We start from the raw sequence: 26,904 nt of genomic DNA, 5'->3' as shown, positions 1-26,904 counted from the left end.
ATCCAAAATCTATAAAGAACTTATCAAACTCAACACCCAAAGAACAAATGATCCAATCAAGAAATGGACAGAAGACATGAACAGATATTTTTCCAAAGAAGACATCCAAATGGCCAACAGACACATGAAAAAGTGCTCAACATCACTCAGCATCAGGGAAATCCAAATCAAAACCTCAATGAGATACCACCTCACACCAGTCAGAATGGCTAAAATTAACAAGTCAGGAAATGACAGATGTTGGTAGGAATGCAAGCTGGTGCAGCCGCTCTGGAAAACAGTATGGAGGTTCCTCAAAAAGTTGAAAATAGAGCTGCCCTACGACCCAGGAATTGCACTACTGGGTATTTACCCCAAAAATACAAACGTAGTGATCCGAAGGGGTATGTGCACCCCGATGTTTACAGCAGCAATGTCCACAATAGCCAAACTATGGCAAGAGCCAGGATGTCCATCGACAGATGAATGGATAAAGAAGATTTGGTATATATATATACAATGGAATATTATGCAGCCATCAAAAGGAATGAGATCTTGCCATTTGCAATGATGTGGATGGAACTGGAGGGTGTTATGCTGAGCGAAATAAGTCAATCAGAGAAAGACATGTATCATATGACCTCACTGATATGAGGAATTCTTACTCAGGAAATGAACTGAGGGTTGCTGGAGTGGTGGGAGGGATGGGGTGGCTGGGTGATGGACATTGGGGGGGGTATGTGCTATGGTGAGTGCTGTGAATTGTGTAAGACTGTTGAATCACAGACCTGTACCTCTGAAACAAATAATACATTATATGTTAAGAAAAAAAAAAAAAGAAGATAGCAGGAAGGGAAAAATGAAGCGGGGGAAATCGGAGGGGGAGACGAACCATGAGAGACTATGGACTCTGAGAAACAAACTGAGGGTTCTAGAGGGGACGGTGGTGGTGGCATGGATTAGCCTGGTGATGTGTATTAAATAGGGCACATACTGCATTGAGCACTGGGTGTTATACACAAACAATGAATCATGGAACGCTACATCAAAAACTAATGATGTAATGTATGGTGATTAACATAACACAATAAAAAAAAAAGAGAGAAAAAAAAAGAAGTGGTCAGGTTGTGGATATATTCTGAAAGCAGAATGAATAGTATTTCCTAACAGATCTGATGTGGGATGTGACAGAAAGAAGTAGCAAGGATGACTCCTAACATTTTGACAGAGTAACTGGAAAATGGGGCTACCATTAAGTGAGATGGAAGATTTTGGGTTGAGAAGGGCTGAAGGGAAAGATCAGGGATACAGTGTGGGAAACATTGTTTGAAATGTGTTATCAGAGATATAGATGTGGAGATTGCTGGCAGGCAGCTGGATATGCGATTTTGGAACTTAGAGGGAGATCCAGCCAGGAGATACATAAACTTGAGAGTCATTAGCATGTAGATAATGTTTAAAACCATGAGATCACAAAGGTTGTGCAAGGAAAGAAAGACACAAAGAATCTTGTGTAGCTCCACCAGATGCACAACAAACAAATGCTCTTCAGCAATGACATGCACCTGGGTCTGAAATGCTGCTGCATTTAAAAACATTTAAGATGTAAATCAGTGTATTTAAAAATCAAATTTAAACTTCCGAATCCAACATGAATAAAGGGATATCTTGCTATAAAGTATCCTTGAGGTTCATGCTATTATAGCATTTGAGTCTAGTGATCTTGTTTTTCATCTTTAAACCCTTGGTTTCTAGCATAATGCCTCACAGAGAAAAAATCAGTAATTATTGAGACTGATGAATGAGAGAAAAAGTATTTGTGATAGCAAAGAAATTTTCAGGTCATGTTGAAATGCAAATCAACACCATGAGTTATTACCTCATGCCTATTAGAATGGCTATCATCAAAAAGACAAGAGATAAATGCTAGAATGGATGTGGAGAAAAGAGAATCCTTGTGTACTGTTGGTGGGACTGTAAATTGTTACAGCCACTATGGAAAATGGTATGAAGATTCTTCAAAAATTTAAAACTAGTGCTACTATATGATCCACCAAGTCCACTTCTGGGAATACATCTTAAGGAAATGAAAAACCTTTGCTGAAGAAATATCTGTATCTCCATGTTCACTGCAGCATTATTTACAATAGCAATAAATGGAAACAACTTAAGTGTCCATCAATGGATGAAATGATAAAGAAGGTGGGGGTGTATGTGTGTGTGTGTGTGTGTATATATATATATATATGTATATATATGTGTGTATACACACACACAAAATGGAATATTATTCAGCCATAAAAAATGAAGAAATCCTGCCATTTGCAACAATATGGATGGACCTTGAGGGCACAATGCCAAGTGAAACAGGTCAGACAGAGTTAAGATAAATCTCATTTACGTGTGGGATCTAAAACAACAACAACAAGAAAATAAACCAAACTCAGAAAGAGAGATCAGATTTGTGGTTACCAGAGGAGGGTAGTAGGGGGAGGGAGAATTAGAGTAAGGTAGTCAAAAGGTACAAACTTCCAGTTATAAATAAATACTAGGATGTACAACATGATGACTATAGCTAACACTGCTGTATGATATATAGGAAAGCTGTTAGAGTAAATCGTAAGAGCTCATGAGAAGGAAAAAGATTTTGCACGTGTGCTTTTTTTATTTGCTTGTTTTTTATATCTGTATTAGATGATAGCTGCTAACTAAACTTATTGTGGTAGTCATTTCACAATAAATGTAAGTCAAATCATTACACTGTACACCCTAAACTTATAGAGTGCTATATGTCAATAGATCTCAATAAAATAGGGGGAAAAAAAAGAAATTTTCAGGTCATGTTTCCCTTGCCTTCCCAATGACACAACACTTGCCCCTCTAAATGCCTAGCAGGCCCCATCCACCCTGCTCAAGGAAATGACTAGGGAGGCATTCTAAGTGTGAACTTTCAAGTTCTAAAAGTAAACACATGGCTAATGGCCATGTAAAGGGGTATCTTTCCAGTTTTGTAATAAGCAGACAAATAAGCTAATGAAGATAGTAGAGTCCCTGGGGCCAAAAGTTATATAATTTATATCACCTCACCAACATATCAGCCTCCTAGTTCCTTCATTTGGTTGCCTTTCAGGGCTAGATGCCAGAACCATGGCAATTATTTGGCAGGAACAAGGTGGTGGTGGTGGGGGTTGCTTAGAGAGATTGTTAGAATCTATCTGACTTACACAGCCAAGATCTTATCTTTGGTTGATAAATGTATGTATGTATCAAGTGTATTACAGGACTCTTTTCATTACTTTGTATAGTGACCCCAGTCAGTCAGAGACATCCATTTGCCTAGGGTAGCAGGTTTTTGGTCTCAGGATCTCTTTCCGCTCTTACTGAGGACCCCAGAGAGCTTTTGTTTATGTGAGCCGTATCTATCATATAATAGATATAATACTGATATAATCCATCAAATTAAAAATTAGATACTTTTTTTAGAATAGCAAGGTCTTAATTAAAATAATTAGCATTTAAACAATGATTACTAAAGTTAGTAATGTTATGTGAAGAGCATGTTTTATATGATCAAGAGTCCAGGGCAGACTCTGCCAAATTTATGTTGGAGATTTATTCAACAAGCATTTATTGAACTTGGGTATTTGGCCATACATCATTAAAGCAGACATTTTAAAAACACAAGAATACATAAGCACACACACAAGATGTCAGAGCAATGAACGCATTACATGTTTAAAGTTTCTGGGAAACTCCACTGTGTCGTAATGAGAGAATGAGAGCAAAGAGAATGACAGTGAAAAGAGTAAGAGAATGAGGGTGAAAAAGGCAAATAATGTCTTATGGTTTTTATAAAAATTACTTTGACCTCATGGACCCTCCCCCCACAAAAGGGTCTTTGGCATCGTCAAGGATACCCAGACCACACTTTGAGAACTGTTGGTCTAGGGGAAGATTAGGGTTACCACAGCAGAACCACAAAAAAGAGTCAGTTATTTAGCTTTTGACCTCCAGAATAGCAGTTTCTAAGTCTCCGGCCAGAAAAAGTACTGAAAGTCAGGGCTCTGTTGAGAATACAAAAAGATTCCTAAATCCCCATGATTCTATTTACATATTAAAAGCAAAACCTGGGGATCTGAACAAATTTTACTTAAATCACAGGTAGAAAGAACTCAAGTCTGAATGTGAGCTACTAGGAGGCAATAAGAAGGCTGGGGGCAAAGAGGAGGAGTCAGAGATTGGAAAAAGAGATTTGAGGCCAGTTTCCTTGACCACCTTTCCTGGCCTCAGTGTCGAGGTTCAACCTGGAGGCGGAAAACACTGAGAATACAGAAAGTGATGAAGCTGAAGGGAAAGCTGAATATGGACCTCACACTGCTTCCTGCTGGAACTCAGGGAGGATCCTGGCTTGTGAAATGACAGCTATGTACAGGGGTTATCCTTAGTGACATAAAAGACAGTGCAGAAGGTCTATCCTAGCATTCCCAAACCTCCCTTGACTTTCATTTGTAGAGAAGAGACTTAAGATCATAAAAGGTAGCCAAGCTGAGGGCCAATGGACCTTGCACTGGCTAGTATGGTACAAGTCAAGTGAATCCCATGGTAGAGGACAGCTGTTGGACAATCAAACTCAGAAGGCTGAATGGAAGAGGTGGAGCTTCAAAGGAATCCATTAAAACAGTGAGATTCAAGGTAGAATTAAGTTAGTCAGGGCAGACTGTGAGGCTCTGAGTGGGAAAAGATCAGGAAGGAGGTCCCCAGCTGCCTACTTCAGCAGCAAATGCCAGCAGGGTACCTAGTGTATAAGGACTATCAATGTGGTGGCATAAGGACCTCAGAGCACATACAAAGATCTCTCCTTCCAGGGGCACCTGGGTGGCTCAGATGGTTGGGCGTCTGCCTTCCGCTCAGGTCGTGATCCCGGGGGTCCTGGGATCGAGCCCCGCATCGGGCTCCCTGCTCGCTGGGACGCCTGCCTCTCCCTCTCCCTCTACTGTTCCCCCTGCTTGTGCTCTCTCAGTCAAATAAATAAATAAAATCTTGAAAAAAAAAAAAATCTCTCCTTCCAATTCTCTGAGGACTTATGAGCCTATCCTTAGGCTCACCCAGTTGCCATTCATGCTAGAAGGAAAAATGAGGTAAGATCTAGAAAAACTGAAAATTTAACCAACAAATTAAAACCGTAAAGAGACCAAGATAATTTTAATTGAGAAGTTTAAATTTCCTTTCTCCCATATGTGCCCAAGGCACAGGGCCTTGATTTTAGAAAACAAATAGGCTGCTTCCCGTGCATACCTATGTTGTAATCTGTTATAATTTTAATGGCACTATTTGCGATACTCCTTTTAAAGTGAGTCGTCTTTTATTCAAAAATAATAAATTACCTCTTTAAATGACCAATGATTGGGACTGTTGCTTTATTTGCAAATCTATAGGAAGGAAAAGATGACCCACATACTCTATAAGGGAGAACATAGATAAACAGTTAAGTATAGGAATTAATTCCTTAGTAGCAAGGCAAGAAATAGAAGGAAGCCTATGCTGCTGAAGAAGGAATCCTCAGGGTCCATCAATACAGAAAGATGTGAATCTAAAGATATAACAAAAATATCAACAAGAAAATGCAACTCAATCAAAGATTAAAAGCACCAAAAATGTTTTAAAAACTTGTTTTAAAAAATCTTATATATAAATGGCATTTTCTTTTTCTTTTTCTTTTTTTTTTAAGATTTTATTTATTTGACAGAGAAAGACACAGTGAGAGAGGGAACACAAGCAGGGGGAGCGGGAGAGGGAGAGGCAGGCTTCCCGCGGAGCAGGGAGCCCAATGCGGGACTCGATCCCAGGACCCTGGGCTCATGACCTGAGCCAAAGGCAGACGCTTAATGACTGAGCCACCCAGGCACCCCACAAATGGAATTTTTCAAGCATGACACAAAACTTAAAAACCATGAAAGAAAAATGTGATTAGTAAACATTTAACAATTCTATACACCCAAAAAATGCTAAATACAAAGTAAAAAGTTCTACAACAACTAGCTGGAGATATGTATACCATGTATCACAAAGTAAAAATAATTTCCTTAAGGTAAAAGATCTTTTATGTGGATGGACTAGAGGGTATTATGCTAAGTGAAATAAGTCAGTCAGAGAAAACAAATACCATATGATTTCATTCATATGTGGAATTTAAGAAACAAAACAGATGAACACAGGGGAAGGGAAGAAAAATACAATAAGGTGAAAATAGAGAGGGAGGCAAACCATAAGATGCTGAACTCTAGAAAACAAACTGAGGGTTGCTGGAGGGGAGGTGGGTGGGCAGAAGGGGTAACTGGGTGATGGGCATTAAGGAGGGTGTTATAGGCAACCGATGAATCACTAAATTCTACCTCAGTAACTAATAATACAGTATATATTAACTAAATTGAATTTAAATAAAGAATGAAAAAAACGATATCAGAAAAAAGAACTTTTATAAATTTTAAAATAAAAAACTCTAACAGAAAAAAGGGCAAAGTATATAAACAGACAATTCCAAGAAAAAGAATTGCAAATGGCTAATAATTATATGAAAAGCTGTTTAACATTAATAACATTTCAAGAAATGCAGATCAAAACAAGGTCTGATTTTATATCTGTTAGATTAGCAAAAAATGTGAATATTTAAAATAACAAATGTTATATCTACTTTTTCTGTATGCCTGAAATAATCCATAATTAATACATATACACTTCAGAAAATAAAAGATAGAAAATATACAATGTTGGCTTGAATGAGCATTTTCATATACTTCTTGTGGAACTGCAAATCAGTACAGCCTCTGAAGGGAAACTGCAATATTTATGAGAATTAAAAATAAAAGTTTTCTGTGTTTATTCTAGCTTATCCTTTGTTCTCTTCTGTATATTTAAAATATTCTATGATAAAAGACATTTAAAGGAAAGAAAATCACATGAACAACCTTAATTAAAGTGCTGGGAATGTATGATATTCCCATGTTTGCACACGAATACAGAGATGTATGAACAAAAATGTTTAATGGAGTACTGTTGCAAACAAAAAGGAGAAGCATCAAATGTCCATCAAGAGATAGATATTTAGTCAAATTATAGTATCTCTATATAATGGAAGACCCACTAATTCATTTAAAAAAACCCAGCAGAGCTGTATGTGCTGATATGCTAATATATCTGAATTAAGATAGATTCACAATTATCTACAAAATTTACTTCCATTTGGGTAAAAAGGGAAAGTGTGTATCTGTGCAGAACATTTTAGGAAGGGCACAGAGGAAACTGAAAATAGTGGTTGCCTTTCTTTGTATACTTTGGAACTGTTTCTTACCATAATCATGTTACTTTTGAATAATTTTAAAAATATATAAATATACACATGAATAACTGATCAAGCAAAAATACTGAATTTATAGCCCTCTGTTCTTACCACTCCAAGCTCACTTTTTTAGAGCTCAGCCATTTCTACAGCCTTGACAATGCAGAAGACCCAAATTAAGGTTATGACCTTGAACTGTGTTCCCAAGTTCTAGGGTAAAACTGACAATGATTGCTTGCATGTAAGTCACCCCCTACCCACCACCCCCCCCCCAGCCTCAAATAACTTTTTTCTAAACTCAAATTCTCCTATATCAAATCTTCTTCCTAAAGTCTCTACTTTGGCTTAAAACTCTGTTATTCTATCAATCAAGGGACTTCTACAACTACTGGCAACTGACTCACGTATGTCACCATTTTCTAAGTAGTCTTCAAATTTTCTGGTTCTTTACTACCCCCAAATATTCTCTATTTCTTAACACATTATTCTGATCATCTCATTTTCTTCAATAATCCACCTTAAGAAAATAATCTTAGTATCTTAGTCCACCCCTATAGCAGATATGACTGCACATCACCTAGAGTAGAGTCTGTTACATTCCTTTATTGCTATAGAAAAAAACCATCTTATCATCTATTTACCCCATTTGGTAACTCAGGAAAAGATACTTGCCTTCAAAAATAAAAACAAATACCAGAATCCAGGTCCTTTTTATAAAACAGAACTGATAATGTATCAAAAGTCCAGTTGAGAAAGAAGATATTTACAGGTGAATGACTTGGGACAGGTGGACCATTTCACCTCTCTTAACATTCCAAGGACTGGTCCTTGGTCTAGGCCAGATCATGGGTTCTCCTAACTTGGCTTCCCTATAGAACTGCTTTCATTAAGTTGGGTTTTAATGTTATGTTTTTAGTTTTCATGTTTAGTCTTTTTTTTTCTTTTAGAGAGAGAGAGAGAGAGTGCAAGTGGGGGTGGGGGGAGAGGGAGAGAGAGTCTTAAGCAGGCTCCACGCCAAGTATAGAGCCTGATGTGGGGCTTGATCTCATGACCCTGAGATCATGACCTGAACAGAAATCAAGAGTCAGATGCTTAACTGACTGGGCCACCCAGGTGCCCCAAGTTTTCATGTTTAGTTTTAGTTTTTTTTTTTTTAGATTTTATTTATTTGAGAGAGATACAGAGAGAGCACGAGCCGGGGAGGGCCAGAGGGAGAGGGAGAAGCCAACTCCACTGAGCAGGAAGCCTGATGCTGGGCTCTATCTCGGGACTCTAAGATCATGACCTGAGCCGAAGGCAGACACCTAACCGACTGAGTCACCAGGCGCCCCTCATGTTTAGTTTTAATTTTCATTTAGTTTCATGTCATTTTTAGTTTTCACTTTCCAAAAGACAGCCTTAAATAACAGGCAACTGTCAGCAATACATAAGGCAATACACATATGAAACTCACACATGAAAAAGAAAAATTCTATCTCAATACTAATTTGAGAAATGGATGTTAAAGTTATAATGAAATATTTTTTTCACCTATCAAAATAGTAGTAAATTTTTAAAAAGTAATACCCAAGTTTTGGCAAAGGCGGGAGAAATAAGCACTCTCATAGCTTTCTGGAGGGCAATGTGGCAATGTTTCACCTTAAAAATCTTTATACTTGTTTACTCAGGTTATTTTACTTCCAGGACCTCTCCTTGGGGAACTTTTGAAAGATGTACACAGAATAAGACACCAGAGCTCTATTTAGAATAAAAAACAAAATAAAAACTAGAAACTATTGTCAAAAAAAAAGGATTAAATAAACTATATTACAACCATACAATGGATAAAAGTCATTAAAAGCCACAGTTTTGGTAATTATAAAAAAAATCTAATAAAAATGTTTAAAAAATATTTGTCATGGGCAACTCAGTTACTACATTACATATCTTGTCTCCCATAGGAAGTCCCACTTATAACAAGAATTTCTTCTAGAACTAATTGTTTAGAAAAGCTTTATGTTTTCTAAAGAATGAGCATAGAGCATATGATGGATAATGAGAAGCATATAACTCACTTTTCATTGGCCAAATTCTTAGCTCAACTGTGTAGGACTCTAGTCCCAAGAACAGTGAGGCTGTCTGTCTCTTCCTACTCTTGTTATTATACAGCAGTTTGTAATTACTTTATATATATTTATATACTTATATATTTACATACATAGAATAATATGTAATTACTTTATTCTGCTACATAACATGGCTAGACTTATAAGACTCTCGCAGTAAACTAAATGTTCTTTGAGGACTGCAAGCATTTGTCATCCTGTACTTCACATAACAAAGAGTAGAGGGCTTTGCATGGAGCGGGTATTCAATAACTTTGCTGAAATGATTTTAAAGGCAGAAATAATGTTTTGAAAAACAGAATACTAACAATGACAATTTAAATATTTCCCCATGTATTTTAAGTTAACTTTAGAAAGATTACTCAAAGAGAATTTCTTTACTGGTAAAAATGGGATGAAGAGGAGAAAGAAATAGAAGGTAAACAATCAGAAAAGAGGAATTAAAATGATCTCTGCTTATAGACAATATGAGTTTACTTGTAGAAAACCCTAAAGATTCCACAAAAAAGTGTCAGAACTAATAAATGAATTCAGCAAAATAGCAGGATGCAAAATTAACACACAGAAATTGACTGCATTTCTATACACTGACAATGAAAAATCTAAAAAGGAAATTAAGAAAACAACTTCATTAACAATAGAATCAAAAGAATAAAATACTTAGGAATTAACCAAGGAGGTGAAAGACTTGTAAAGTGAAAACTAAAAAACACTGCTGAAAGAAATCATTAAAAGACATAAATAAATGGAAACATATCCCATGTTCATCAATTGGAAGATAATATTGTTAAGATGTCAATATTACCCAAAGTGATCTACAGCTTCAGAACAATCCTAATCAAAATCCCAAGGGCATTTTTTGCAGAAACATAAAAACCCATCCTAAAATTCATATGGAATCTCAAAGTACCCCAAACAGCCAAAACAATTTTGAAAAAGAAGTTTCTGATTTCAAAATTTACTGAACAGTTACAATAATCAAAATAGTGTGGTATTAGGATAAAGACAAATGTATAGATCAGTAGAACAGATAAAGAGCCCAGAAATAAATCCTCCTATATATTGTCAAATGACTTTTGACAAGGGTGCCAAGACCATTTAGTGGGGAAATGACAAGTCTTTTCAATGAATGGTGCTGGGAAAACCGGATATTCATGCAAAAGAAGGAGGCTGGACTCTTATCTAACACTGTATACAAAAGTTAACACAAAATAGATCAAAGCCCTAAATGTAAGGGACAAAAGTATAAAACTCCTTATGAGAAAATACAGGGCAAAAGCATCATCACACTGGACTTGGCAATGATTTCTTGGATAGACACCAAAGGCACAGGCAACAAAGAAACAACAGACAAAATGGACTTAAAGATTAAGAAAAAACATTGCTGCATCCAAAAACACTATCAACAGAGTAAAAAAGCATCCCCAAAATGAGAGAAAATATTTGCAAATCATATAACTGATGAGGAAGTAATATTCTGAATAGAGAATAACTCAAACTCAATACCACCAAAAAAAATCCAATTAAAAAATGGGCATAGGACTTGATTAAACATTCTTACCAAGGAGATATGCAAATGGCCAAAAAACATGAAAAGATGTTCAACATTATTTTTTTTTAAAGATTTACTTGGGGGTGGAGAGAGAGAGAGAGAGAATCCTTGAGCAAACTCCCCCCTGAGTGGGGAGCCCAATGCAGGGCTCGATCCCAAGACCCTAAGACCATGACCTGAGGCAAAACCAAGGGTCGAGAGCTTAACCACCTAAGCCACCCAGGCATCCCAAGATGTTCAACATTATTAATCATTAGGGAAATGCAAATCAAAACTACAATGAGATACCACCTTATACCCATTAGGAGGGCTACTATGAAAAAAAATCAGAATATAACAAATGTTGGCAAGTACGTGGAGAACCCTGTGCACTGTTGGTGGGAATACAAAATGGTGTAGCTGCTATAATGGTGGTTCCTCAACATATTGAAAAAAAAAAAAAAGAATTAACATATCATCCCGAAATTCCACTTCCAAAACAATTGAAAGCAGGATTTCTAAAAGACATTTGTGCATCCATGTTCAGAGCAGTATTATTCACAACAGCTAAAACGTGGAAGTAACCTAAGTGTCCATGAATAGATGAATGGATAAACAAAATGTGGGATATATACAATGAAGTATTATTCAGCTTCAAAGAGGAAGGGAATTGTGACATATGTTATAACATGGATAAACTCTGAGGACATTATGCTAAGCGAAATAAGTCAGTCACAAAATAACAAATACTGTCATGATTTCACTTATATGAAGTACTCAAGAGTAGTCAAAATCAGAGCGAGAACACAGAATAGGGGTTGCTAGAGACTGGGGAGACGGAATGAGGAGTTATTGTTTAATGGATATACAGTTTCAGTTTTATAAAATGAAGACTTACATGGTAGGTCAACATTATGAGTGTATTTAATACATTTAAGTGTACACTTAAAAATGGTTAAGATGGCAAATTTTAGAAGTATTTGACCACATTAAAAATAATTGGGGGCAGAGCAAGATGGCGGAGGAATAGGAGACCTGGATTTCGTCTCCTCTCAGGAATTCAGCTGGATAGGGATCAAACCAATCTGAACACCTACGAACTCAACAGGAGATCGAAGAAAAGAATAGCAACAACTCTCTGAACAGAAAAGCGACCACTTTCTGGAAGGTAGGATGTGCGGAGAAGTGAATCTGAGGCGATATTCGGGAGGATAGACGGCGAGGCAGGGGCCTCCATCCACCGCTTCTGGCAAGTGATAGAACCAGGGAGCATAAAATCGGAACTTTTAGAGTCTGCTCCGCTGAGGGACGTCACTCCGGTGGCTAAGCGGGGGGTGGAGCCCTCGTGGGACAGTGTGGTCTCAGGACCCTCGGGGTCACAGGAAGACCAGAAGTGCCTGAGTGCGGCAGAGCTCCCAGGTATTGGAGCGGGGAAGCCGGGTGCAGAGAGAGCCCAGGCACGGGCTCTCAGCTCGGGGTTGCCATAAACCGTAATCCGCGGCACAGTGGGGCCCCTGCTCCTCCAGCAGGGACCCAACAAGCGGCAGATCCGGGGAGACTCAGCTTCTTCCCCCGGGAGGAGCGACACGGGAGCGCACCGCAGGGATCTGCTGGGTTTGGAGACTCCACACGGGGTCAGGTGCCAGAGATGGAAACGCGTGGTCACAGGCCAGGTGAGCACGGAGTGTGGCCGGAGACCAGGGAGACGGGAGTGCCTGGCGGCTTTTCTCTGGGGGCTCACTGAGGAGCGGGGCCCGAGTTCTTGGCTCCTCCGAAGCAGAGATTGGGAGGCCGCCATTTTCACTCTCAGCCTCCAAAGCTGTACGGAAAGCTTGCAGGGAACAAAAGCTCCCGAGAGCAAACCCGAGCAGATTACTTAGCCCGGGCAGGGCAAGAGCGGGGCAATTCTGCCTCCGGCAAAAACATTTGGGAACCACGGCAACAGGCCCGTCCCCCAGATCAGCGAGAACAGCCAGCCAAGACCAGGTTTACCGATCAATGAGAACGGCAGAACTCCAGCGCTAGGGGAATAATGCACATAGAATTCAGGGCTTTTTTACCATGATTCTTTAGTCTTTCAAAGTTAATTTTTTTTTTTAACTCTTTTTTTTTTTTTAAATTTTTCTTTTTCCCTTTTTCACCAACATCTTATCAATCTCTTTTTTTAAAAAAACATTTTTATTTTTCATTTTTAGAGTCATATTCTATCCCTTCATAGTAGTTACCCGTATTTTTGGCATATATATATAAGTTGTTCTCTCTTTAAAATTTGAGATAGTTTCTTCTAACAGATCAAAATATACCCTAAATCTCTATTGTATGGTTTTTTTCTACTACCCTGCCCTGATCACATTCTCTCCCTTTTTTTCAGAGCACTAAATGAGAAAAATATGCAGCCAAGAATACTATATCCAACTAGGCTGTCATTGAAAATAGAAGGAGAGATAAAAAGCTTCCAGGACAAACAAAACTAAAGGAATTTGCAAACATGAAACCAGCCCTACAACAAATCTTGAAAGGGGTCCTCTAAGCAAAGAGAGAGCCTAAAAGCAACATAGACCAGAAAGGAACACAGACAATATACAGTAACAGTCACCTTACAGGCAATACAATGGCACTACATTCCTATCTTTCAATAGTTACCCTGAATGTAAATGGGCTAAATGCCCCAATCAAAAGACACAGGCTATCAGACTGGATTAAAAACAAGACCCATTGATATGCTGTCTGCAAGAGACTCATTTTAGACCCAAGGACATCCCCAGATTGAAAGTGAGGGGGTGGAAAACCATATACCATGCTAATGGACACCAAAAGAAAGCTGGGGTGGCAATCCTTTTATCAGACAAATTAGATTTTAAACCAAAGACTGTAATAAGAGATGAGGAAGGGCACTATATCCTACTTAAAGGGTCTATCCAACCAGAAGATCTAACAATTGTAAATATCTATGCCCCTAACATGGGAGCAGCCAATTATATAAGGCAATTAATAACAAAAGCAAAGAAACACATTGACAACAATACAATAATAGCGGGGGACTTTAACACCCCCTTCACTGAAATGGACAGATCATCTAAGCAAAAGATCAACAAGGAAATAAACACTTTAAATGACACACTGAACCGAATGGACTTCACAGACATATTCAGAACATTCCATCCCAAAGCGACAGAATACACATTCTTCTCTAGTGCCCATGGAACATTCTCCAGAATCGATCACATCCTAGGTCATAAATCAGGTCTCAACCGGTACCAAAAGATTGGGATCATTCCCTGCCAATTTTCAGACCACAATGCTTTGAAACTAGAACTCAATCACAAGAGGAAAGTCGGAAAGAACTCAAATACATGGAGGCTAAAGAGCATCCTACTAAAGAATGAATGTGTCAACCAGGAAATTAAAGAAGAATTAAAAAAATTCATGGAAACCAATGAAAATGAAAACACAACTATTCAAAATCTTTGAGATGCAGCAAAGGCAGTCCTAAGAGGAAAGTATATAGCAATACAAGCCTTTCTCAAGAAACAGGAAAGGTCTCAAGTACACAACCTAACCCTACACCTAAAGGAGCTGGAGAAAGAACAGCAAATAAAGCCTAAACCCAGCAGGAGAAGAGAAATAATAATGATCAGAGCAGAAATCAATGAAATAGAAACTAAAAGAATAGTAGAACAGATCAAGGAAACTAGGAGCTGGTTCTTCTAAAAAATTAATAAGATTGATAAACCTCTCGCCAGACTTATCATAAAGAAAAGAGAAATGACCCAAATCAACAAAATCATGAATGAAAGAGGAGAGATCACAACCAACACCAAAGAAATACAAACAATTATAAGAACATATTATGAGCAACTCTATGCCAGTAAATTAGATAAATTGGAAGAAATGGATGCATTCCTAGAGATGTATCAACTACCAAAACTGAACCAGGAAGAAATAGAAAACCTGAACAGACCTATAACCACTAAGGAAATTGAAGCAGTCATCAAAAATCTCCCAACAAACAAAAGCCCAGGGCCAGATGGCTTCCCAGGGGAATTCTACCAAACATTTAAAGAAGAATTAATACCTATTCTTCTGAAACTGTTCCAAAAATAGAAATGGAAGGAAAACTTCCAAACTCGTTTTACGAGGCCAGCATTACCTCGATCCCAAAACCAGACAAAGACCCCATCAAAAAGGAGAACTACAGACCAATATCCCTGATGAACATGGATGCAAAAATTCTCACCAAAATACCAGCCAATAGGATCCAACAGTACATTAAAAGGATTATTCACCACGACCAAGTGGGATTTATCCCTGGGCTGCAAGGTTGGTTCAACATCCACAAATCAATCAACGTGATACAACACATTAACAAAAGATAGAACAAGAATCATATGATCCTCTCAATAGATGCAGAAAAAGCATTTGACAAAGTACAGCATCCTTTCTTGATCAAAACTCTTCAGAGTATAGGCATAGAGGGTACATACCTCAATATCATAAAAGCCATCTATGAAAAACCTACAGCGAATATCATTCTCAATGGGGAAAAACTGAGAGCTTTCCCCCTAAGGTCAGGAACATGGCAGGGATGTCCACTATCACCACTGCTATTCAACATAGTATTGGAAGTCCTAGCCACAGCAATCACACAACAAAAAGAAATCAAAGGCATCCAAATCGGCAAGGAAGAAGTCAAACTCTCACTCTTTGTAGATGATATGATACTTTATGTGGAAAATCCCAAAGACTCCACCCCAAAACTGCTAGAACTCATACAGGAATTCAGTCAAGTGGCAGGATATAAAATCAATGCACAGAAGTCAGTGGCATTCCTATACACCAACAACAAGACAGAAGAAAGAGAAATTAAGGAGTCGATCCCATTTACAATTGCACCCAAAACCATAAGATACCTAGGAATAAATCTAACCAAAGAGGCAAAGGATCTGCACTCAGAAAACTATAAAATACTCATGAAAGAAATTGAGAAAGACACAAAGAAATGGAAAAACGTTCCATGCTCATGGATTGGAAGAACAAATATTGTGAAGATGTCAATGCTACCTAGAGCAATCTACACATTCAATGCAATCCCCATCAAAATACCATCCACTTTTTTCAAAGAAATGGAACAAATAATCCTAAAATTTGTATGGAACCAGAAAAGACCCCGAATAGCCAGAGGAATGTTGAAAAAGAAAAGCAAAGCTGGCGGCATCACAATTCCGGACTTCCAGCTGTATTACAAAGCTGTCATCATCAAGACAGTATGGTACTGGCACAAAAACAGGCACATAGATCAGTGGAACAGAATAGAGAGCCCAGAAATGGACCCTCAACTCTATGGTCAACTAATCTTTGACAAAGCAGGAAAGAATGTCCAATGGAAAAAACACAGTCTCTTCCACAAATGGTGTTGGGAAAATGGGACAGCCACATGCAGAAGAATGAAACTGGACCATTTCCTTATACCACAGACAAAAATAGACTCCAAATGGTTGAAAGACCTCAATGTGAGACAGGAGTCCATCAAAATCGTAAAGGAGAACACAGGCAGCAACCTCTTCGACCTCAGCCGCAGCAACTTCTTCCTAGAAACATCGCCAAAGGCAAGGGAAGCAAGGGCAAAAATGAACTATTGGGACTTCATCAAGATAAAAAGCTTTTGCAAAGCAAAGGAAACAGTCAACAAAACCAAAAGACAACCGACAGAATGGGAGAAGATATTTGCAAATGACCTATCAGATAAAGGGCTAGTATCCAAAATCTATAAAGAACTTATGAAACTCAACACCCAAACAACAAAGAATCCAATCAAGAAATGGGCAGAAGACATGAACGGACATTTTTCCAAAGAAGACACCCAAATGGCCGACAGACACATGAAAAAGAGCTCAATATCGCTCGGCATCAGGGAAATCCAAATCAAAACCTCAATGAGATACCACCTCACACCAGTTAGAATGGCTAAAATTAACAAGTCAGGAAATGACAGATGTTGGCGGGGATGCGGAGAAAGGGGAACCCTCCTACACTGTTGGTGGGAATGCAAGCTGGTGCAGTCACTCTGGAAAACAGTATGGAGGTTCCTCCAAAAGTTGAAAATAGAGCTACCATATGATCCAGCAATTGCACTACTGGGTATTTACCCCAAAGATACAAAAGTAGGTATCTGAAAGGGTACGTGCACCCCGATGTTTATAGCAGCAATGTCCACAATAGCCAAACTGTGGAAAAATCCAAGATGTCCATCGACAGATGAATGGATAAAGAAGAGGTGGTATATATATACAATGGAATATTATGCAGCCATCAAAAGGAATGAGATCTTGCCATTTGCAACGACGTGGATGGAACTGGAGGGTATTATGCTCAGCGAAATAAGTCAAACAGAGAAAGACATGTATCATGTGACCTCACTGATATGAGGAATTCTTAATCTCAGGAAACAAACTGAGGGTTGCTGGAGTGGGGGGTGGGGTGGGAGGGATGGGGTGACTGGGTGATAGACACTGGGGAGGGTATGTGCTTTGGTAAGCGCTGTGAATTGTGCAAGACTGTTGAATCTCAGATCTGTACCTCTGAAACAAATAATGCAATATATGTTAAGAAAAAAAAAAAAGAAGAAGATAGCAGGAGGGGAAGAATGAAGGGGGGAAAATCGGAGGGGTAGACGAACCATGAGAGATGATGGACTCTGAAAAACAAACAGGGTTCTAGAGGGGAGGGGGGTGGGAGGATGGGTTAGCCTGGTGATGGGTATTGAGGAGGGCACGTTCTGCATGGAGCACTGGGTGTTGTGCACAAACAATGAATCATGGAACACTACATTTAAAAATAATGATGTAATGTATGGGGATTAACATAACAATAAAAAAAAGAAAAATGAAAAAAAAAAATTGGATAAAAAAATAGGTAGGAAGAACAAAAATCCAGCAGTTAACCTGCCTGTCTGAGCTGTACTTCAGGTGACTAAAGTTGTCTTTTTTATTAAATAGAAAATTCCAGATAATAATATATACAGATGAATGATAGATTTAGGGTGCCACAATTTTGTAACTCCTGTTGAAATAATGGCCATGACTATAAATATCAATAGCAGCTAAAACCATTAGGATAGCATTATAATGAATGGTCCACGCTGAGGAAAACTGAAACTACTGATCAATCTTAACATCACAAAAGAGACAGAATTTAAATCACGTGTCTCCTAAAGAGCTGAAACAAACTGCAACATCTAGGAAGAATTCTTGACCAAAAGAAAGTCTGATTCTGATCAAGGCTTCAAATTTAACTACTGGTTTAGAAAAAATACAGGGGACAGAGTCACATGCTAACACTATGGGGCTAGAAATGGCAAAATCCAGAGTCTGAGACATTGTATAATACAGATAATGTTTTTTTATTTTTCTTTTATTATTTTATTTATTTAAAAGATTTTTACTTATTTGAGACAGAGCACGTGAGTGTGCGCAGGAGCAGGGGAGGGGAGGGGCGGAGGGAGAGGGAGAAGCAAGCTCTCTGCTGAGCAGGGAGCCAGATGTGGGGCTCGATCCTGGGACCCTGGCAGGTCCTTTCTGCTCATGACCTGAGCAGAAGGCTGAAGCTTAACTGACTGAGCTACCCAGGTGCCCCCAGATAATGTTTTTTAAATATATGTATGTATACCTTGTTTAGCTCTTGATTTGATAAAAACATTTAGGAGATAATTGGGGCATTTTCAATATTGAATAAATATTTGATGATATTAAGAAACTATTGCTAAATTTTTTTTAGATATGAAAACGATCTTTCAGATGTTAAAAATAAAAAAGTCCTTATCATTTAGAGATATAGATTAAAAATATTTATAAATGAAATGATACAATGTTTGGGATTTCAAATTATCTGGGGCAGGATGGGCTTGTCGATGGTTTTACCAACGAAATAAGATAGGCCATATATTGATAATTGTTGAAGCTAAGTGATAATTAAAAGTAGAATAGTATAGGGGCACCTGGGTGGCTCAGTCGGGTAGGTGACTGCCTGTGGCTCAGGTCATGATCCTGGAGTCCCGGGATCGAGTCCCATATCGGGCTCCCTGCTCGGCAGGGAGTCTGCTCCTCCCTCTGACCCTCCCCTCTCTCATGCTCTCTCTCTCAAATAAATAAAATAAAAAATCTTAAAAAAAAAGTAGAATAGTATATCATATATGAGATACTATTCTACTTTTCTATGTTTAGAATTTTCCATAGTAAAAAGTTGTAAAAAGCCTTTGAAAAATTTAAATTATAAGCTAAATATTTTTCTTACAATTAAATTTATAGCATTTATTAGTCAATAATTTTTAAATGGAAAGGGAAAGAAACATCAGGCAACTGGTGTCTAAATTATCATGAATCCGTAAGTGGAGAATCCAAATTTTGATGTGGTTAACAAAGAACAAAAGCAACTAAAGGTTTATTTATTATATCCAGTACTTTATTTTTTATTTTAAAGATTTTATCTATTTGAGAGAGAGAGAGAGAGAGAGAGAGAGAATAGGGGGACGGGCAGAGGGAGAAGCAGGCTCCCAGGGAGCCAGACTTGGGGCTCAATTCCAGGACTCTGGGATCATGACCTGAGCCTAAGGCAGACACTTAACCGGCTGAGCCACCGAGGAGCCCCTATAGCCAGTACTTTTAATGTGTATCTAAGATCACTGACTTCCTTATAATCTTTTAACATTTTGGTTTTAACATTCAATTCAATAGGAAATGATTACTAAGAAAAGAATAAATAAAATCTTGTAAACTTTGGCAGTTCAAAAGAAATATTTTACATTTCTGTGCAACTTACCTGCTGTAAAATCTGTAGTCAGATCAATAAACGCGTGCGAATGTGGAATTCGCATTTTATTTTTAGTGGTCAATGCAGGATGCCACGATAAATTCCTAAAAAAAAAAAAAGAAAATAATTTTCTTAAGGCAAATATCAAATAAGCAGTTTTAAAACAGAAAAATCTCTGCCTGCAAGATATTTTTAAAATTTATTGATTTTTGTTGAGATACTTCTCATATCATAAAATTCACTCTTTTAGAGTAGACAATTTAATGCTTTTTAGTACAGTCACAGTTTGCAACCATCACCATTATCGATGGAAAAGATTTCTTTACCTCAAAAAGAAACCCTGTATCCATTATTTACTTCCCATTCTCCCCTCCCTCTAGCCCTTGGCAACTACTAATTTGCTTTCTATCACTATGGGTTTCCCTATTCATATAAATGGAATCACAGAATATATGGCCTTTTATGTCTGTTTTTTTTCACTTAGAATTAATTTCAGGTTCATCCATGTTGTAGCACGTGTCAGTACTTCAGTCCTTTTAATGGCTGAGTAATATTTCACTGTATGGCTATACTTTTTGTTTATTCATTTATCTGTTGATGGACATTTGGCTTGTTTCCACTCTTGGCTATTATAAATAATGGTGCTTTGAATATTCATGTACAAGCTTTTATGTGGACATATGTTTTCAGTTCTTTTGGGTATATATCTAAGAATTGCTGGGTCACATGGTAACTGTGTATTTATCTTTCTGAGGAACTGTCAAACTATATTCTAAAGTGGCTTCACCATATTATGTTCTTAACTAGCAATGTCAGAGGGTTCCAACATCTCCATTTCTTTGTCAACATTTATTATTTATTGTCCCTTTGTTTTATTATAGTTATCCTAAAGGGTGTGTGTCTTACAGTTTTGACTTGTATTTTCCCGATGGCTAATGATGTTGAGTATGTGTTAAGTATTTATTGGCCATTTGTATATCTTTGGAGAAATGTCCACTCAAATCCTTAGTCTACTTTTAAGTTAGATTATTAAATATAATGTTTTATTTTTGAGTTGTAAAAGTTCTGCACATTGGCTTTTCACTTTCTTGACAGTGTCCTGTGATGTACAGAAGTTCTTAATTTTCATGAATCCTGTTCATTTATTTTTTTTGTTGTTTGTTCTTATGTAGTCATATCTAAGAATCCATTTCAGAATCCAAGTTTATATAGATTTACCCATATGCTTTCTCCTGAGAATTTTATAGCTTTAGCTCTTATATTTGTCTTCGATTCTTTTTTTAAGTATAAGACAAAATGATTTAATATTATCATAGATGTTTTTTCCAAGACAATGAAGAATGATATGATTATCTCTTATGAATATTAATTCCAACATCTTGAGCTAAAGAAAAGAATAAATTTAGAATCTTATCTCAAACCATATATCAAAAATTAACTCAAAATGGATCAAGGGGCTAAAACTATAAAACTCTTGAATGAAAACACATGGGAAAATCTTCATGACCTTGGATTTGGAAATGGATTTTTAGATATAACACCAACAGAATATTCAGCAAAAGAAGAAACAGATGAATTAGATTCATCAAAATGAAAAACTTTTGTACATCACAGGATACTATCAAGGAATTGAAAAGACAATTCCATAGAATGGGAAAAAATACTTGCAAATATCTTATTTCTGATAAAGGTCTAGTAGCTATGTACAAAACCTTTACAATTCAACAATAAAAATAACCTAATTAAAAAATGGGCAAAGGGGGCACCTGGGTGGCTCAGTCATTAAGCATCTGCCTTTGGCTCAGGTCACGGTCCCAGTGTCCTGGGATCGAGCCCCACATCTGGCTCCCTGCTCAGCGGGAAGCCTGCTTCTCCCTCTCCCTCTCCCCCTGCTTATGTTCCTGCTCTCCCTCTCTCTCTCTGTCAAATAAATAAATAAAATCTTAAAAAAAAAATGGGCAAAGGACTAGATATTTCTCCTAAGAACATACACAAATGGCTACTAAGCACATCAAAAGATGCTCAACATTGTTAGTCATTAAGGAATTATAAAAGAAGACCATAATGAGAAACCACTTCAGAACCACTAGGATGGCAATAATCAAAAGCCAAAAAATTGTAAGTGTTGGGGAGGAAGTGAAGAAATAGGAAGTTTTGTACACTGCTGCTGGGAGTATAAAATGGTGCGTTGGTTGTGGAAAATAGTTTGGCAGTTCTTCAAAAAGTTGAACATAGAATTACCACATGACCCTGCATTTCTATACTTAGGTATATACCCCAAACAACTGAAAACAGGTATTTAAACAAATACTTGTATACGAATACTCTTAGCACTATTCACAATAGCCAAAAACTGGAAATAACCCAAATGTTCACCAATGGATGAATGGATAAACAAAATGCCATTCATACAATAAAAATATTTTACAGCCAAAACCAAAAAAACCCTGAAGTACTGATACATGGTACAACATGGATGAACCCTTAAAACATTATGCTATGTGAAAGAAGCCAGACAAAAAAGGTCACATCCTATATGATTTCATTTAGATGAAATACCAATAATAGGCAAATCCATAAAGAGAGAAAGCCGATTAGCAGGTGCCAAAGGGAAAATGATGATTGTTTAATGGGTACAGGGTTCCCTTTAGAAATGATGAAAAGCTATTGGAAGTAGGTGATGGTCGTAAAACATTGTGAATATACTAAATATCATTGAATGGTACACTTCACATGGCTAATTCTATGTAATGTAAATTTTATTTCATTATAAAAAACAATCATATAAAGTTTTCATATATCCCTCATTCAGTTTCCCCTAATGTCAACATCTAATATAACCACAGTACAATTGTCAAAACCAGGAAGGTCACACTGGTAGACTATTATAACTATAGAAGAAAGAGCAAGTTTAAGTAAAACAATTTTTCAATTCCTTATCAATAGAACACATTCCATTGTCAAAGTCATTCTCATTTATCAAGGCCCTACTTTGCTTTTCTTACTGGTATCTGAGTACACTTTTCTCTACTAATAGCACTTTTTAAGATGTAAGCTCCTCTGAGGGACCCATGGGGGACTCAAAAGGTTAAGCATTTGACTCTTGATTTTGGCTCTGGTCATGATCTCAGGGTCATGGGATTCTCTCTCCCCCTTTTCATGTGCCACTCCCATGTTTGGGCACTCTCTCTCAAAAAAAAAAAAAAAAAAAAAAAAAGATGTAAGCTCCTCTGGATACCCTGATTCATATATATTTCTATCTACATCACCTAACCAGGACATGGCTCCCAAATAGTCACTGAAATGAATCATGGTCTAATCAGAAAATACTTGCTGGACTGCATCATAGTATCAAGTAGCATTTCCTATTCTCTACCTCTAGTGAGAACATGCTATTTTTTTCACAATATTAGGTTCCAGTGAAATATGGAAGCGTAGATATGTCATCTCCAAAGAGAAATTTAAGGCTAATTAATAAGTACAACTTAATTATCAATATATCATCTAAGTGACTGGGTAGCAAACAAGATTTGAACTTGGTTTTAATGTGTTGGGACAGCAGAGAGAAACAATTGACTAATTTGGCAGGTGGAGTCTGGGAAAAAGAATAAGCATTAATTAGGAGAAAATTTTCCCTACACAAAGGGTCCACGCTGTACAAACAGTAACTTCTTCCCAATATCCTTATACACACTTTTTAGCACATAGTAGGCCTCATCTGTTGCCTCAACAAGATAGTAAAAACAAAACTAAGCAATGTTCATATAATCCTATTTCATTATTTTAACCAAAATCCCATAATATAAGGTATTAATAAAATAAAATGCAATAAAATACTAAAGTGAGAAATTGGATTCAGTATTCGGTGTAAGGTAATTCAATGCCAAGCATTCATATCATGTTTTTCTTTCTTACTACACAAGGTTAGAAATGCCTAAAATAATTTCAATCAAGTCCAATTTAGTGAGGCCAGTTCACTTCTTTTTAAGCTAGACCATTTATTCACAGGTTCTTTAAATTTTGAGCATTAAAGTATTTTTAATTACTAACAAAATAATCAGACGCAGGCTAGAGAGATTCTACGACAAGTTTAACCCAAAGTCATTTCAGAAGCATTTCCTAATGTTCCCAAGAAATTTGTAATTATAGGCCAAAAGTGAATTAAAAAATAAAAGCTTCTACAGAATTGAGCTCAGTGAGGTTAATCATGTGGTTGCCTTTAATTACTACCTGAGAAATTATTGATTTCATTCCCTAAAGAAATTTTTTATAAGTTTGCTTTGAAATAAGTTATAGTTAGAATTCTGGAAAACTTCAAATAACTCCTAGAAACTACTTGACAAAAATGTACATTTCAAATAAAGAATTTAGAAGAGTGATAAAGCAAAAATGATAAAGTGGCAGACTATGGGCCAAATTCAGCATGAAGATGTGTTTTATTTGGCTCATACACTGTTTTAAATACTTTTAATTCCTTGGTAAAACTTAAATAAAAAATCAGATTTCACATAAAAATCTGATTTCCAGATTGAAATTGAAATTGAAATACCAGGTCTGTTAACCAACTGGCCCTTTTCAGACAGAGTTATAGTCCCTATAGGCAGCCAAAGTCCCCACCTTTCCAAACTGCTTCACTCTTTGGTTTCCTTCTGGGTCCCTTTAGACATTTGAATTTGCAACTCCTAACAAAATATTAATTATAATCTTCCTTTCCGGAATATTTCAAATCAATATTCAAGGTCTTCACAGTATTTTAAGTTTTACACTTGTTGCCTACACTCTGTTAATTTACAGTAATGTCTTTCAAAAGGCAGTTAACTGATCCTTATACTTTATAGTGGGGGGAGAAGGGAAGAGCTATTATTTCTTTTTGTGATGCATTTTAAGATGGTTGAAAATTAAATGTACATACAGTTGTATATCAAAATTCAATTGTTTAAAAATTTAAAGTTGAAAATAAAACTTATTTCTCTTCTACCTTTACTGTTGTTCTTTGTACACATCAGTTTTTCAATAAGAAGCAACAGACACCATCTTTATATGCAAGTATATTCCTATAAACTATAATCTTCTCATATACATGCTAAACTCCATTTGAAGGCCAAGGTCACAAACTGTTCTGATTACAAAGGAAGAAACAGCAGAGATGAAAAAATGGGCAGTTCTGAGCCATGTTGAGTCTATTTGTTGACATTTCTTGACCTCTGCAGAAAATTCCAATTATTAGCTACCCACCACCCTGCCCCACAGGAAACATAATTATGTCAAGGTGTTCTAATTTGTGGGCACCATTACCCTTAATCACAAAGAACAGCATTTATCAAAGGATGAATTTAAATGTAATTAATGTCAACTGTAGCTTTTGGTTGCCTATGGTAACTGCTCTTTGAAATGACTGCTAATCCACCCACTTTTCAATGATCAGTCTTATAATGAATTATCATTATTTTAGGTATCCAGATAAAAGCAATTACCAGGATATGGGTCTAGCATGCTTTTCCAAGCTCTCTAGTTCTTTAGTCCACTGGTCTTCAAGCATTTTTGCTCAGACAGGCCCTAAAGGAATTTTTGAAAACTTTGATCCCTTAACACATTTAAGTTCACTTCTAAAAAAGTAATCTAAGTATTTTCATCAATTTAAACCACTATAAAATATGTAATTTTCAAATCTATTAGAATTATTGAGATTTTAAAATAATTGTTCTTTAAAAAGTGTATCCAGTGGAATATAAATACCATACTAAATTTTTACCCACCATTATCCACACACACAAAAACTGCATGAACAAGATTGGTGGAAAACATGGGGGGAGTAGGAGGACCCTAAGCTCACCTCATTTTACATATACAACTAGATTAACACTCACATCAGTGTAAATAACCCAGAAAATGACCCAAAGATTGATAGAACAAACTACAAAACTAAATATAGAGAAGAGGCCACATCTAAGAGGGTAGCAAGGGCAGAGACAAAGTGGGGAGCCAAAAGGTGGGAAGCTAAACAGACCTGCAGGAGTGTTCACAGGAGGGAGGGATACTATAGGGAGAGAAACAGACTCACAATAGGGAAACCTCACAGGGAAGACAAATCCCCCTAACCATTTTGGCTTTGAAAATCAGAAGGGCCAAATTTCATGAGTTCTTACAACCAGCAGGACTTAAAATTTGAAACTTTAAAAGTCACTGGGCTCCACTCCTGGGGAGCCATAAGGCGAGAGAAAATGGAGTCACTGCCCTTAAAGAGGCAGTACAATAAACAGCTTGAGGAGATACAGGATAGAAGCAGCAGTTTGAAAAGTGCCAGGGTCATAGTGGAGGGGAATTTGTGTATACAAATCTCAGAGTGTGTGCTAGAGGGACAGGCTTCCATGGGAGACTTCTCTAGGAACAAAGAGATTGGCAGGTAGTATTTCCCTCCCCTGCCTCCCAGCATAAATACATGTCCATCTGCAGGAACCAGTGCAGTGCCAACACTCCCAACCTAACTTGCTTATACTGCAAGTCCTGCCCTGGCAGAACTCTTCCACCAGAGGACCTGTGCAAACCTTGCTAACACTATGCACCCACCCCCACATACTTTGTGGATCCACTCCCTCCAAACCAGCTGGCCTTAGTACTGGTGATTGTAGCTTCCCTCTTGCAAAAACCACAGATCCAATCTGACAAACTATGTGGATCACACCCTCAAATATGCTCTTGGCTAGGGCACATCCAAAACAGTGCCAAAAGCCTGGCAGTATGAAAGCAGCCCCAACAAGGCCCAGAACAACTCCAAAGTAACTCCTGCCTCAGACAGAGGGAAAGATAACCACACACACTAGTCAGACTATGGACCCAGCAGTGGACTAGGGGCAGACAGCTAGTGTGACCGCAGATCCCACCCACCAATTAAAGCTTCTCAGGGGATGACACAGGGAAGGTACTCTGCAGTTTGGTGCTACTGCAACTCTGACAAATGGCTGGTCTGACTCAACTCAAGCCCAAGGTGGTCTCAGACTGGCCCATTAGCCAGGGACCAAATACTGCCCACCACAGGCAAAGAGAACCATTGCAGATGACTGGACTGAAGGCAAAAGCAGCTCAGCCAGAAAAGTAGGGTTCAGGCAACACACATAGGAGACACTCCTGAAGTGCCAGGTTCTGGTCAA

The 26,904-nt window shown here is 37.6% G+C and overlaps 1 protein-coding gene across 1 annotated transcript in view; it reads right to left on the bottom strand.

Annotated features, from left to right (window-relative positions):
• The window catches only part of ITFG1 (integrin alpha FG-GAP repeat containing 1), a 329,904-nt gene that overhangs the window by 276,515 nt on the left and 26,485 nt on the right, over positions 1 to 26,904 (bottom strand). The window contains exon 6 of the mRNA XM_036120167.2: positions 19,766 to 19,860. Coding sequence (XP_035976060.2) covers positions 19,766 to 19,860 — 95 coding nt within the window. The remainder of the gene's footprint in view (positions 1 to 19,765; positions 19,861 to 26,904) is intronic.

The sequence above is a fragment of the Halichoerus grypus genome, chromosome 15 (genome assembly GCF_964656455.1).
Source record: "Halichoerus grypus chromosome 15, mHalGry1.hap1.1, whole genome shotgun sequence".
In the NCBI taxonomy this organism is placed as follows: domain Eukaryota; kingdom Metazoa; phylum Chordata; class Mammalia; order Carnivora; family Phocidae; genus Halichoerus; species Halichoerus grypus.
Note: the sequence above shows the minus strand (reverse complement) of the source record. Positions and strands in the feature narration are given on the sequence as shown.